Source organism: Alligator sinensis, unplaced genomic scaffold, assembly GCF_000455745.1.
Source record: "Alligator sinensis unplaced genomic scaffold, ASM45574v1 scaffold305_1, whole genome shotgun sequence".
NCBI lineage: Eukaryota > Metazoa > Chordata > Crocodylia > Alligatoridae > Alligator > Alligator sinensis.
The window spans coordinates 517,120-532,385 of NW_005842131.1; the positions used below are offsets into that span (position 1 = coordinate 517,120).

The window sequence follows — 15,266 nt, forward strand, 5'->3', positions numbered from 1 at the left end:
TTCAGTGCAGAAATGCTGATTCATGTGATGCTGGGGTCTGCTGGAGCATGGTAATTAGCATGATCCTGCAGACTTGATTAATTGAGTCTGCTGTGATGCGCTGTAATTACAGCGTGTCGGAGCAGCATAACTGCTTGTGTATGAGTGTCCAGGGTATGTTACAAACACAGAACAAAAAGAGAGCTTACATTCTAAATATAAGACAAGAAACAACAGAAGGTGACAGGGGAATTATCCAGTTTTCCTTTCAACTTTCCACTGACCATATTTCTTCAGGGCAGTTGCAGTAGCTATGCATGTCTCCTAAAATCCACTGGTACTGGGAAACTTAAACATTTTTTTGTATACTGATTTTTTGCAAGTAATACTGGTCCACCAATAATACTGAATTAACTTCTCACATTGAGAAGGAAGCACAAATGTTGGGTGATTAGGAAATCAAGAAGCAATTTAGTAATTCCTGAGGTCATTTAAATGACCTGCCAAAATGCATAGGCAGTCACTCACTGTATGACGATCTACATCAGAATAGAGCAAAAATCTTGCTACAAGTGAACTTGTACATGGACCAAAAAAAGTGTTATTTATGTTCCTGGTACTTTGTAAAGCTTTAGCATACGGGTTTATCATTTTAAACTGAAATAAGTGTAGTTTAGAACTTGAAACTGTGGGTTAGAAAATGTCCCATGAAATGCATCCTTCGTCAAGTTATCTGTATATCAAGTGTATTGTATATTGTATAAACATTTTAAAGGGATGAATTCATTTATTGTGATCCTTACGTAACATTTCTGTACTTTGAAGTTTGATGTTAAATTCAGCATAAAACTCTTCATTACCTAATCTATTAATATAAAGCAGGTTGCACATACTGGATTAAGTAAAACTTAAATCAGTTGAAACTAAAGCAAGAAATATTGGGAATTTTAATTTGTGTTTAGCAGAATATACCAGCTGCTGTAGGTAATTCAGTGGCGTAATGTACCTTAAATGGCTTGGGAGTCAAGGGGTCTTAGTTTGCTACCCCTACAGCCATGGAACAAAGCACCGGGCTCCATGCAGCTCAGGGGCTCTGCAGGAAGCCATGTAGGAAGCCTGGCAGCAGCCCAGGAAAGCAGGCTCTGCCCAAGAAAAGTGACAAGCCCGATCGTTTTTTTTCTTGCCCCCCTGGAGCCTGCCTGCCTGCCTGAGCTGTATGGAGGCCCAGTGGTTCACTCCACGGCTGCTATGCCCTCTGAGACTGCCTGAGCTGAGTGCCTGTGGGCGGGTGCTGTTGCGGGGAGCCACCACTGCTGCAGAGGGAAGCACCAGCCCCATCCCCCCCACAACCCAGGTACCGCTCCACCCACCGGCAGCTCACTCTCCCCTCCCCACTGGAGAGGCAGGTAAGTCTACGGGGTGTGTGCATGACACGGGGTTTTAATCAGCCCTAAATTGAAGTGATGATTTTAAAACCCACCACTTCAGTTTAGGGTCCCCGTGTCATCTACACACACCCTTAGTCTGTCCAGAGATAGATGGCAGCAGGGCAGAGGGCAGCCTTGATTGACTGACCCAGACTGCTCAGAGTTGTCCTGTGTCTCCCTGCAGCACAATGGGAGATTGTGAAGGGACAGTATTCTGCTCTCTGCTTGGCTGGAGTAGGACAGTCCAGTGAGTGACATACTGTCCCCTTGAGGGAGGAGGGAGGAAGTAGCAAAGCACTCTGGAATGCTGAGGACTGTGCTGTATCTTCTCTCAGAAGACATCATGTATAGACATCTGCTCTCCAAGGAGAAACTGTCCCAGGAGTGATTTAACCCTGGTTGCTCCCAGGTTATTTTTCTCCTGGAGTGTCCATTTTTGCTTTCTGAGAAAAATCCTGAATATATGTACTCTTTTGGTTTTCCTGGGAGAGTGGAAACTCTCCCAGGAGAAACAGAGGCTAAATACAGACAATCAAAAAGTCCAAGACAGAATTGAACCAATCTATGCAGGTTTCTCTAAACTGTGTAGACTGGATTTCGAGTGCATGGAAGTCACATTCGCTCTTTGGGGGGTGGGGAGGGAAAGGGCAGGCAGATGACTTCATTGACCAAGGCCAGAATGTTGGGGGCACTCCTGCACATCTCCCAGTGTGCTAGACATTGTTGATGACATCTGAGCACAGCCATATGGCTGAACCATTCCTCATTGGCTGCCAGGCATACATATCTCTCAGCTGTCCTGTCATCTGTTAGGCCAGTGGTTCTCAACCTTTTTATACTGTGGACTGGCAAACAATCTAATTTACATATTTAAATCAAATTTACGTATTTAAATTCATTTTTTATGTTGGGGGTTGCAAGGATTATATCAGGCTATGGCACTGCAGCCGCGGGCACTGAGCAACCCTGCAGGGGAGGCGGCTGCACAGGCGGTGGCCTGGGGAACCCATCTGGAGCTTCCTGGGAAGAAGGGGCTCTGCTGCCTTTTCTAGAAGCAAGCAGCAGAGCCACCTCCCCATCCTCCACCCAGGGTATTTCCCTGCCTGCATCCCCCTGCTTCCAGCCGTGGGTGGGGCTGGAGGGGCCTGCCTGGCCTGGTGTGGGCCCTGGTACCTGCTGTGCAGGCCGTGCCTCACCAAGCATGGCCATGGCACAAGGATTGGGGCAGGGTGCACGGACCTGGCTGCCTGCCTCCCAGGGCTGCCCTGCCACCTAGCTTTAACCCTGCATGTGACTGCCGGCGGCAGAAGCCATGACCTGGCAGCCAACCCACTGTGGCCCAGTAGCTGTGTTAGGCAACTGGCAGCTGCAGACAGCCAGTAGAGGGAGGTGTGCTCCCCCACACTTGGCAGCATGGGGGTCCCTGGGCTTTGACCTGACTGGGGAGCATGGGGGTCCACCCCAAGTAGGACAAAGGTAGTGTGGGGGGGTAGGGCTTGTGAATTTCTGGTGGGAGGCAATGTCAGTGGTATACCCTGCATTCCCAGCTGGATTGGCAGGGCACAATGTCCCTCTCGTGTCTCGTCTGAGCCCTGGGACCCTGTGCTGGAGCAGATCCAGAAAAGGCTTGCAGGATATATACCCCCAGAGCCAGTGTCAAATTCCTGGCTGAAGCTGCTTCTCTGCAGACATGGGGCTACCACCTCCAGGAATGGGGGGTGGGTAGCTATGCCTTTGCAGCTGTACAGAAGCAGCTTCAACAAGGAATTTGGTGCTGGCTCAGGTGTGGTGGGAGGTGGGGAGGAATCCTTTGAACCCTTCCCACAGCCTCTCTGGTCAGGGTCCCAGGGTTGAAAACAGGGACACTCTGGGCCCCACCAACCTGGTTGGGAATGTGGGGTGCACCACCGGCACCTCCTCCCCTCAGCAGCTCACAAGTCCTGCTCCATCCCCTGCCTCTATCCTTCTGCTCTTGATAGCTAGAGAGCTTGGGGGTGAGGTCAGCTAGGCATTCAGATGGTGCACTGCTTGGCTGGAGCAGCCAAGCTGTGGCTCTCTGCAAGGGGAGGTTAGCAGGAACCCTGCACAGCCAACAGGGAATCAGTGGGCAGTGGCCTACTTTGATTAGTGAGCAGATCTGGTAGTGATGTTTGATAGACCAGTCTAACCTAGATCAAGTAAGTCTGATACTTCATAGATCCAGGTCTGCCTTAGACTGGGATCCACCATTTTTAAAGCAGAGTTTGTGCCTCAAACTTCTGTTTTGTTACAGATGTAGACCAGTTTTGGACCACCTAACCTGGAAAAGATGTAATGTCTGCACTTGGCCTAAGTGTCTGTACATGGCCTTTATCATGCATGGGTCTCACTCAGTAAATAACAAATAAAATATCTCTGCATCAAAACAGTGAAAAAGAAATTTCTAGAAAGAAGGAAAACTGCATTTAGTAAGTGTTAAGTTGAATGTGTGACAGCACCCTAAGTTAGGCTAGTGTAGTGATTTTGAAAGGGTGTGCAAGGGCATACCTGTGTGCCATCAGAGTGGCAGAGGTGTGCCGCCAAAAATGATACTTTTCTTTCTTTTGTTTAAATTGGGAGTCACAGCATGTCTGCAGAGTGAGGTGCAGCCATGTCCCTGGGGTGGAGGCAGGGCACATCAATAGGAATTTCCAGATGGATCATCCTAGCACAGCTCCTTGGCAGCTGGAAGTTGCATGTGGATTGCACTTAGGGAGTGGGGTGCTGGGAGAAGTAGCAACAGAATTGAGAAAGACATTGGCAAACTGTGTTTGTGTTGCTACTACCACTTTTCCTTGCTCCCCTTTTCAGGTGTAAAAATGTGCCACCAATTTTAATCCAGAAAAAGTGTGCCCTGGGTATCAAAAATTCAGGAAATACTGAGCCAGTGTTTCAAAGAATGAGAGGTCATTTATTTTACTTTATACAGTTGGCCGAATCTGCTCTAAGCTAGGCTGATGCACATTCCAAGCAAGTCAAAGTTCATTGACTTTTTGCAGGATTTACACTGATGTAACCAAGGGTTGAATTTGTTGTTTGAAAAATTAAAGATTTAAAAAAAAAACAATGTATCCACATTATTCTTTGCCAAATATAGAAGCAGTACGAAAACTACAGAATATGAAGAAAATGGGAAAGTAAATTCATGGATGCTATGATAAGAACATAAGAACTGCCATTTACTGGGTCAGACCATAGGTCCCTCTTGCCCAGTATCGATATCCTTTGTCACAGTGGCAGAATGGGTGCTCTAAGGGAGTGTGAACAGGGTATGACCAGGGTTTTTTCCACTTTCTCACTTGCAGCTACTGAGGCACCTTTCCTCCAATAATTTGTCCAATCACTTTCCCGAAGCTGGGTAAATGATTGATTCTTCCCACACCCATCATAGGCACAAACAGTAAACAAAAGATCATGTACACTTAGCATTCATGCTATACAACCATTCTGACCTGCACCAAGGCCATCTATACAGAATTCTAAGATGCTTAGAAATCACTTTTTAAAATAATATTCTATTTTTTCCCTTTTTAGGGCCTGGGACATACAACCCTGTTGTGAAATCAGCTTCCAGCATTTCCTTATTTGCTTCCAGAGAGGAACGTTTTAAAGAACCAAAAGAGATTACTCCTGGCCCTGGAGATTATGAGGTTTGTTGATCTGGCATTTATGAGTCACATATTGGGGCTGGTTTTTATTCTGGCCTTAACTAGATTATTTTTTTTGTGCCTGTGATTTTCTGTTTGGTCTGGGGTAATGTTGTAAGTCGGAACACTTTGCAGAAATGGTTCTGAGTTACAGCTGGGAGCTGCACTTCTGTCTGCACCCCTAGATATCTAGTTATTTAAGTATCTAGTGACAACTTCCACATTGCCATAATAAGAATAGAGATGAAGTTTTAGAATTGTGGCCTATTGTGAGCAGGTGAAGTGACAATTTGGAGACAGCCAAATTATGTCTATAGGCAGTCCTCAGACTTACGATGCAATCGGTTCCTGAAAACCATGTCTTAAGTCAAAACATTGTAAGTCAGAATCAGTTTTCCTATAGGAACAATGTTATAAATGGGGGATTGGTTCCTTTACCACATTTGACACAGCTGCCTCCATCTGGGAAGTCTGTTGTGGTGGGGGGACAATGCCCATGCAGCAAGGGAGGGTTTGGGGCTGGGGCTAGGACAGGAGCTGGGGCAAGGACTGCCCAGCTGGTGTGGTGGATGCAGGGAGGAGGTGGGCAGCTCCCGCCGCTGTGGGATGCCAGTCTGGGAGCTGGTCATTTGGTGGCTCTCACCACTGTTCCCACCACCAGCCCAATAAGACATGGCAGGGGGGCGGGGGCATGTGCCCTCAGATCTGTGAGGGGTGGGTAGGGCCAGGGCTGGGAGTGAAGGCTATGCTGTCCTGCCACTCGCCAAGCTGGGGTGGGGCAGAGCCGCTGTGTTGCCTATGGACAACCAGTGTGCAGCAACCAGAGCTGCCCTGGCCTCCCTGCATCTCCTGGACAAGCTGCAGCTTTGCCCTGCCCCACCCTGACTGGGTGAGCGGTGGCAGCGGCAGGACATGGGGGGTGTCCCCCAGATCTGTGAGGGGTAGATGGTGGAGTGGGGGCTATGGGGGGGCTGCAGCCACCCTAAAATTGCCCATAGCCCCTGCTACCTGCCCAGAGCACAGCTTGGATCCTGGGCAGCCCCGGCCCTGCCTACCCTGTACAGATCTGGGGGCACATGCCCCCCTGCCCCCCAATGCCTTGCTGCTGCGCACCCAGCCTGGGCAGGGCAAGGCAGGGCCAGGAGGTGCGGGAGGCTGGAGGCAGTGCAGTGGCTCCACTTTGCCCTGGCTTGGTGAGCGGCAGGAGGGCATAGCCCCTGCTCCCAGCACCTTCCACCATCCACCCAGAGTGCAGCCTGGCCCAACCCCAGCCCCACCCACCCCATGCAGATCTGGGGGCACATGTCCCCCTATCCCCTCCTGGACCAGCAGCACACAGCAGCGGGAGCTACCCCACACCTTTCCCATGCCCCCCCACCTGCTGGGCAGTCCCTATCCCTGCCCCAGCCCCAATCCCTCCCTTGCTGTGGGGGTGTTGATCTGCACCCCCATGACCCACCACAACAGACTTACCAACTGGAGGCAGCTGTGTCCATCATCATAAAGTCGAAACCCCATCGGAAACTCGAAACAGTGTCATAATTTACAAAGGTCGTAAGTGCCATTTCTCAGAACTTGAACAGTCATAAATTGAGGACTGCCTGTATTGTAAGTTAATGGTGGGATAAAATCTCACTTCATTTTTGTTGCTCCCTTTGGAGTCAGATGAGAGGAAATCGGTGTTCCTTCTTTCCCACTTCCCCCCCCCTGTTGAGTCTGAAGTGGTGAGTTCCAATTTTAGTGCCTGGATCCTTCCATTGCAGTGTACATTATATATATTCCAATGTGGCTTAGACAAGGACAAATTAATTTTGAATTTAAGCCCCAGCTGTGTGGATCTGAACGCTCCCTGTAAGAACAGATGAATGGCAACCTTAGCGCAAATAGGTAACTATTACTTGAGAGGAAGTCATACAATCTGACCTTTTCAGGCAGTAGAGAGAGAGAGACTGAAGGGAAGATCATGGAGGAAGAAGGGGAAAGTGAGAAGACTCTACTAATTCCTTGTTGATCCCCTGATGGCAGTGGGTATAAAAATCTCATCTCTCTTCCCTTGCCCTCTCCCCTTCAGTTCTGCTTCACTTTTGAACCTATTGCCTTTTTTTCCAAGTCTAGGGGGGCTGAAAGAGAATTCCTGTTTCCCTCTCTATTATCTTTCCTATATGGGAAAAGGAATTGACTATTCCTTTCCTTGGTGTGGGATGAGGGGAAAGATGGATATCTTTGCAGTTAGGACAATGGATTGTGGGAATTAGTTGTTTTGAATTCATTTTCCAGCTGTGCTACAGACTTCCTGCATTTATTTGGGCAAGCCAGTGGATCTCCCTGTGCCTTAACCATAAAATGGGGATAATATTTTCCTAACTCATAGTGGTGGTGTGGAATGTATTTGCAAGTGACTATGAGGTGCTTAAATGCTGCACTGTGACTAATATATATTCTCAAATAATTAGAGGTAGAATCTGGAAAGGGAGCAGTAAAGAGAGTGTAGTAATGGAGACAAATAATAGGGCAGTAAGAAACAAAAGAGTAGAAAGTATGGTCTACAGAAGGGGGAGGAAGAATAGAGTGATTTCAAAGAATAAAGTGGAAAAACTGAGGACAAAGAAGGTGGTTGGGTGAGGGGCGGGGGAGGGAGAGAGAGAGAAAAAGAGAGTGCACAAGCGAGTGAGCAGGGAAACCAAGAGGAGGGAAAAGAAAAGGGAATGTTCTGACAAGAAAGAAGAGAAAAATTGAGGAAATTTATAAATAACAAAAATAAATCATCGAAAGGGGCAAGACAGAGTTAGGGAAATGAAATATATGTGCAATAAATATGTCAGCAATTGTATCTGTTAAGAGAAACTGGTAAGGCATCTGTACTGGAGAATTAATGCTTGGAAAACCAAGCTTGGGTGGGATAGGATGTCAACATAGGAGTCAATTATTTCAAAACATAGATTGTTTGGAACTGGAGCTATATTTAATATATACTGTTGCAATGGTGGTGCTGAATTCTTGAATGATTTTTCCTGTACTATCTAATGGGAAGAAAGAACGTGTTTGGTGTTACCTCTGTTTGTGGTTGATTTTTTTGCTCTGTTCAATCCTAATCTGAGTATGGGGCATTGGTTAAGTCATCTGTCTGAGAATGAATCATTCTCTGAAAAGGATCTAACTGCCCAGTTGGGTGCCCTCAATTTTGGTATAGCTGAACCGTGATTAAGCTTAAACTTGTCTGTGGCTTAGTTTTGGCATGATTTATGAGGGACTATTTAAAATCATTCAAAAATGAATTCATTCATAGTAGAAAAGCATACTGCTAGAATTCTTCTATGCTTTAAGAGTTTTGCTAATATTTTTAGCAACTTTTAACTTTTTGTATTTAAACCCTCTTTAGTCATCTTTTTTAATGTCAGTTTTGCCAGTATATGTTGCAACTAAATTTGAACAGTAAAAATTGTATTGCTGATTTACATAGATCTGTCTCCATGTTGTTCTTCATCACCTTCTCCATATCTCCATCTCTTTATCAAATGTATGTATTGTTATTATATATATTGTTCATTTATATCTATACGTGTATAAATAACTTATAAATATATATATATAAAATCTTTGCACCATATACTCAAATCCAAGACAACCCTGAATTTAAGATGATACCCCAGTAATTCAGTTTAATAGAAGCAAAATGTATAAATATGTATACATTTGTTATAATTTTCCATGTTGAAGGGTCATCTTAAATTTGTTCCCTGCCTCCTGCACTTCTGCCTTGGAGAAAGCAATAGCAGGGGGGCAGGTGATAAGGGAGAAAGTGGGGGTGCAGATGGTGAAGAGGCAGTAGAGGGGCAAGTAGTATGGGATGCAGTGGGAGGGCAGGTGGGGGGGAGTTAAGCAGCCTCTTGCCTCTTTCCTGCAGACACCTGTCCTCCTCACCCCTGCACTCCCACCACCTCTGGCCTCCAGCACAGCCTAGCAGCTCCTGTCTGCACTCCAGGTCAGTGCTAGAGCCACAGCAGCTGCCTGCTCCACCACTGTGTCAGCTGGAGGCAGCTGTCTGTTGGGGGCTGTGGGAGGGAGGAGGGAAGGAGCATGGGGGAGGAAGGGATTGGGGCTGGGGCTGGAACCAGTTGCCCAGCTGGGATGGGGGGGTGCGTTACTCGGGGAGGGGAGCAAGGGATGCAGGTGCGGCAGTGCTGGGAGTGGGGGCTCTGCCCTGCTGTCACTTGCCCAGCTGGGGCAAGGGGAGGGGACGGGATGCGGACGTGGCTCTCTCCAGGTGGAAGGGGGTAAGCGGCAGCAGGGCATAGCCCCCACTCCCAGTGCTGCTGCACCTGCATCCTGGGCCTCCCGCACTGACTGGCAAGTGGTGGCAGGGCAGAGTCCCCACTTCCAGTGCTGATACAGGCACAGAAGCTCTGGGAGCAGGGGCTATGCCCTGCTTCTGCCCAGTGTGAACCATACCCATATCGTGCCCTCCCATCCCTGCACCGGCTGGGCAAGCGGCAGCAGGGCAGAGCCCCAACAGGTGCTCCCACCGGGGCAGAAGCAGGTACAGCTAGGGGAGCTGTGGGAGAAGCCCCCATGGCTGCCTATCCCCCACCCAGCCCAGCCTCCTGGCATTTTAAAAAAAGAACCCCCCTCCCCCACACTCGCCAGCTGTCACCCAGAGCCCAGCTCCCATACAGTGCATGGTGCCCTGCTGAGCTGCACTGCACCCGTGCCATGGGGCAGCTGCTGCGCAGGTCCCAGGCAATGGGTGGTGATCCATGAGCACCCAGAGGCCCTAATTGCCACTTCTGCAGCTGGTGAGAGCGGGGCTTTTTTTTTTTTTTTTTAAGTGCCAGGACTAGGATGGGGCTGGGCAGGGCAGCCATGGGCTCCCACAGCTCCCACCGCCTGAGGAGAGGCAGACACAGCTGGAGGAGTCACAGGAGAACCTGCAGCTGCCCATCTATGTCTGCCTCTCCCCGGCCAATCTGAATCACCAAATCTCTCCAAATCAGCACTGAATGGATTCAGGACAGTGATCCGAATCTCCGAATTGAATCACTGTCCTCCAAATCAGCCAAATCCAAATCTGAATTGAATACTTCCTTATTTGCACAGGCCTAGTATGTATATGTACATGCACACAGATATCCACATATATCAACAACACAACTTCTATCTGTCTTATTTAATGTTATATATGTTACTAGTGCATCTGGTCAGGTATTCAGTAACAGCTTTGCTGCAGACAAGTTTAGCATTTGGAACGCTGGGGCTATAGAGTGAAGGCAGATAGACATGCACCTTTATAAATTAACTCAATAAGACATGTATAGAGCACAAGCTTTGTGAACCCAAGTTTGCCTGATCAGATTCTGTGAAAAGATAGCATAGAACAGAGTATAAAGTGGGGTGAGGGGCTATAAGAATAACATATTATGAACAGGGCCCTGGCACAAGTGGACCAAAAGCTATAGCAGTGCATACTTATTCTAATCCCATTTAATTATTTCCCCCCATTTTTTTGAGAGCAGTTAATTTAAGGATTATTTTTTTAGTGCATTCCTGTAGCCAGGTCCATTCCTGGACCTGATCATCTGATTCAGAATTTCCTTCTATTTGTATTTTGTGAGGGAGAGTGGGACTTGAATGGCTCAGCTTTACAGTTTCTCTGGGCATAGTGCTTTCAGGCTGTGTAGAAAAGTGTAGAGAGATGGCAAATATAAACCAAACAAGAATTCTTTGTAAAGAGATGTGGAGAGCAAGAGGTAGTTCCAGTTAGGCTCTTTGTGGGCAGAAAGAGGGAGGGGAAAGGTCTGGCTGCAGAAGAATTGTGAATTCTTCAGCACAAATGCTGAATACTGAGATTTTGAAAAAAACATTTTTCATGGCTGCAGCATTATGAAGTTCACTGAGCCCTGACAGACAAAAAAAATGGGTCAGTTCACACCTTCGGGTTCTATTATTTCAAGCTTTCTGCAGGCTAAAAGTGTTGACACAATTCTTAGGTTATCTCAGGAACTCCAAAGGCTAGAAATAAATGCAGGTAAAAATGGAAGCAGGTATACTTGGGCAGTCTTGTCCAAGGTTATGAATTTTGCTTTAAATTTTATAGCTGTGAAATCATAGTACACCTGGGATTCTGTCCTGATGAGCACAAAGATTATGTTGAAGTAGCATTTAAATTTGTCCATAATGTTCATCTAATTTATTATGTATTAGATACCTCAGCTACATTGCTTTATTTGCTACAAGATTTTTCCCCATATTTACATAAAATAAAATCCATAAAGAACTGTGACCATGATGCTTTTACTGCATGACTCATAAGAAGTCCCTCCAGATACAGTAACATACGTGCTTATTTATTTTCATAAACTATGCTCCCTTAATTGAGAATCATAATGAGCAAAAGCTTCTTGTACCAGTGACTTTAGTGTTATTTTGGAAGGAGACTAAAATGTGCCAGTAGGAAAGGAGAGAGAATACATAAACATTCTTATCATTTTCCTTCTTCATATTATGACAGTATACTCACTAGGGCTCCATTCTGCAGTCCTTGTCCTGATGAATATGGGCTGCAGCAACAGGTGCATATAGAAACAATTGTTTATATAAAAAGTCGTTTCTGTATGCATATAGAAACAATTTCAAGAAATGTAAAGGGGAATGAAGGTTCTTCTTCATTTGAATATATACAAACATCTCTTTCTGCATCCTAGAGTAGATTGTTTTCCCCAAATATACTCAAAGGGTGAGGTCGTGTCTAATGTGACTCTCAGAGGCACTACACATAACTTGTACTTTAAGCCACCATTGTGCCCCCTTTCCTGGGCTAATCCATGATCTCTAATATAATATAGATAGCCTTGGAGGCTTGTCACCAGTTACAGTAGCCTCCCTGGGCTTCCCTATATGTGTGGCACTGCCCGCAACACTTCATGCCATTGCTTTTCCCTCTCACATTCCTTTTTCCAAGGACTTGTCAGGGGACCCTTGAAAGATTAGACCCATTGCTATCATTAATATCTGCACTGTCAGAGCCTTCTCCCAGCCAGATACAGGTGTTTTACAACATATTACATCACTCCAACCAGTTTTACGTGTCTTAAAATGGCAGGAGTTCAGGATAAAGATTTTGTGGAGAATCTTCTATGCAGCTTTTTAAAATGACATTGAATCATATAATGACAACGCTTATTAAAATAAACCCTTTCTGATTTCATTAAGTTCTGCTTGAAAACTTATGGCTTATCATGGCATATGGAAATTAAAGGTATGTCTGCACGGCATAATGCCATTCTGTATAGAGATACATGAACTACAGGCGGTCCTTGACTTACAACGTTTCAAGTTATGTTTCACACTTACAACGTTTATAAATTGACACCCTGTTTCAATTGTATGATGTCAGTTTCGACTTACAATGCTTGATCTGATGTGATGCCATGCCAGCAAACAAGTTCACTGCATTGCTCATCTCCCTGGAGAACATCTGTCCAAACTGCCTTAGACACTTTCTTTAAGAAAGCAGACAAGACTCCAGAAAACCCTACAGCCAAGACTCCTGAGAAGACTCCAGCCAAGAACCCTTCAAAAAGTCCAACCAAGAGCCTTTCAAAAAGTCCAGCAAAGTCACCTCAAAGAAGTCCTTCCAAATCATTATGATTGCTATTTACAATATAAACACATTAATATAGCTATATTACTCATCTATAATTGATTGAGTACAAAATTCTGGGGTATTTTTTGGTGAAAATAGGGTATTGGGCCTTGGTTCAGGAACCAATGCCCCATTTATAACATTGATTCTTATGAGAAAATTGGTTCTGAGTTACAGTGTTTTGACTTAAGATGTGATTTTCAAGAACCAATTGTATCCTAAGTCCAAGGACTGCCTGTAGTTCAAATGCCAGCATCAGCATAGCTAGTTAGTTTGGACAGAGCACCGCATCATTATGCTTATCCTGCTTCTAGCACTCAGGCTAGATTGTTCTTGTTTGTACAGCATTACATTGTACTACAGTCTCCACAAACTAGTAATATGTTTTTTAAAGGCGCTAAGCAACCATAAGCACCTCAGAAAATCAAACCAGTGCCACACAGTATAGGAAGGGAGAATACAGCTTGTGAAATAATATGCGAATGCACCAATGAGTCATTCCATGTAAAATTACTGGATCACTAATGAGGTTTATTTGTTTGTTTTTAGACATGTTGGTGAAACTTTTAGCCTTTGATGTGCTGTTGTACAACATATGCACATAATATATATATATTTTTAACACTAAATGATGTCTTTACATGTGCTCATTGAATGAGCTTTAGTTAAAGCACACCCACCACCATTTTGAAGCATGGGGACACTAATATACAAGATGCGAAGGCTGCTGGAACATGTTAATTAGCACACTCCAGGAGACTCAATTAATCGATGTTTTGCAAAGACCATACACTTGATTAATCGAGTCTCCTGGAGTGTGCTACATACAGCTCCAATGCACTGTAATTACACCATGCCAGAGCAGCCTCCCCACACATCTACAGGCACCCTAAATGCAGCATTAATGCTTTAATGCATTAATACTTTTTCCATATTGAATGCTTGTCCCCTTTTAAATTGACAATATGAAAGTGAGCTTGGCAGTCCTTTCTTAGTTTGCCTGTAGATTTGTGTGGTATATCTTGATTATATAGTTATGAATTTTGTTCAGTTTTCCACAGATGGAAAATGTGTGGGCTTCTGCAAATTTAATATTAATATGATCTTTGGCTTAATGTAGGCTGAAACAATAAAAGCTGGAGAGATGTAATTGAAGAGTTGGATAAACACATATGGAAACATTGTTGCACAAAAATATTACTTCTATACAACCTATTTAACATCCACAATATTTATTATTGTTGTTCAACACTATAGCCTTGCATTATGCTTGGCCTTTTGCCTGTGTTATATAAAGCAATTTTAAATACACATATAAAAGAAAAAATATTTTATGACAAAAGTGGGCTAATGACATTGGATCAGAAATTAATGCTAAAGAATAGGAGGCCATCTGGCATAATGGTTCTAACACATCTATCTACACGATAATAAAAATAATTATTTAAAAATCCTATATTGATGGTATTTCACCCCACTTAAAATTAAATGCAGTTATAGTATAGGAACAGGCAAGTGTTGGATGGAGGGTGGTTAGCTGAGAGGATTCTACCACATGTGGTGGATGTATCCCAGAATTAAATTTTTTTGGAAGATGGTTAGAGACATGGTGAGGGAAGTAATACAATGCCAATTATCAGATAACCCCTAAGGCTAGGGACAGAAATTACACATAAACCAGTAAAATGATCAGAAACCAGTTCAAATCTGTAATACAACAGATATTCAGTGCACATAAACTGCTTTTCAAAAAGCCAAAACTGGCTTAAGATAAACCTGGGTGGATGTAGTATCAGACTTAACTGATTTAGGTTTAATCAGTTTATTGAACTATCCAAGATCCTCTCCAGATTTAAGTTAACTCACAGTCCCCCAGCATCCCAGGATGCTTTGCATTTCCTCTACAAACACCCCCCCTCGTAGGGTGGACAGGATAGCCTTGGTCCAACCTGTCTTCCCCAGGCTAGCAGGAAGGCTTGCTCTAGTGCCCCCTGACTTATGGCCTGGCCCACTGGAGACATGTGGCTGCATTTCCAGAATCAAAAGTGACTTGTCTGTTCACTTGCTTATTGGTTCTATCTATGCAGTTTCAACTAACTTACGAAGATTTAATTTATTCAACCTTGGGCTTTTGGACTGTATGTGCTTAGCCTTAGTGTTCCTATTGAACCTTCTTGAGAACTCTGCAGCATATATGTGCCATAGGGAATCAATCACTCATCTTCTAGTAGCTGGAAGAATTACAATTACTAAAGCCTGGGAGGAGATACCCCTAAAATCACTGAAGGATTTTAAAAAGTTTGGGAAATTATAGCAATGGAAAAATTTTCCTATCAAGTCAGTGTTCTACATGCGAGAAGGTAAACAGATGCTTACTTGGAAATCTGGTGGAAGTTTTTGGAAGTAGCTTAAAACAAATCTTTTGCCTCCAAAGCAGAACATAGAGCAACTTTTAAAATATTATAGTATATGTTCTATGAACTAAAACTTAGGTGTACATTTAAAATACATGATGAGTAGAAGATAATGAGATTTGTTCTGGGCAGAGTTGTAGGG

At 44.7% G+C, this 15,266-nt stretch overlaps 1 protein-coding gene across 1 annotated transcript in view; it reads left to right on the forward strand.

Annotated features, from left to right (window-relative positions):
- STPG2 (sperm tail PG-rich repeat containing 2) overlaps positions 1-15,266 on the forward strand; it is a gene marked incomplete at its 5' end in the record, with an annotated part of 587,105 nt that overhangs the window by 383,097 nt on the left and 188,742 nt on the right. Inside the window, one exon of the mRNA XM_025205801.1 lies at positions 4,959-5,074. Within this exon, the coding sequence (XP_025061586.1) occupies positions 4,959-5,074 (116 nt within the window). The remainder of the gene's footprint in view (positions 1-4,958; positions 5,075-15,266) is intronic.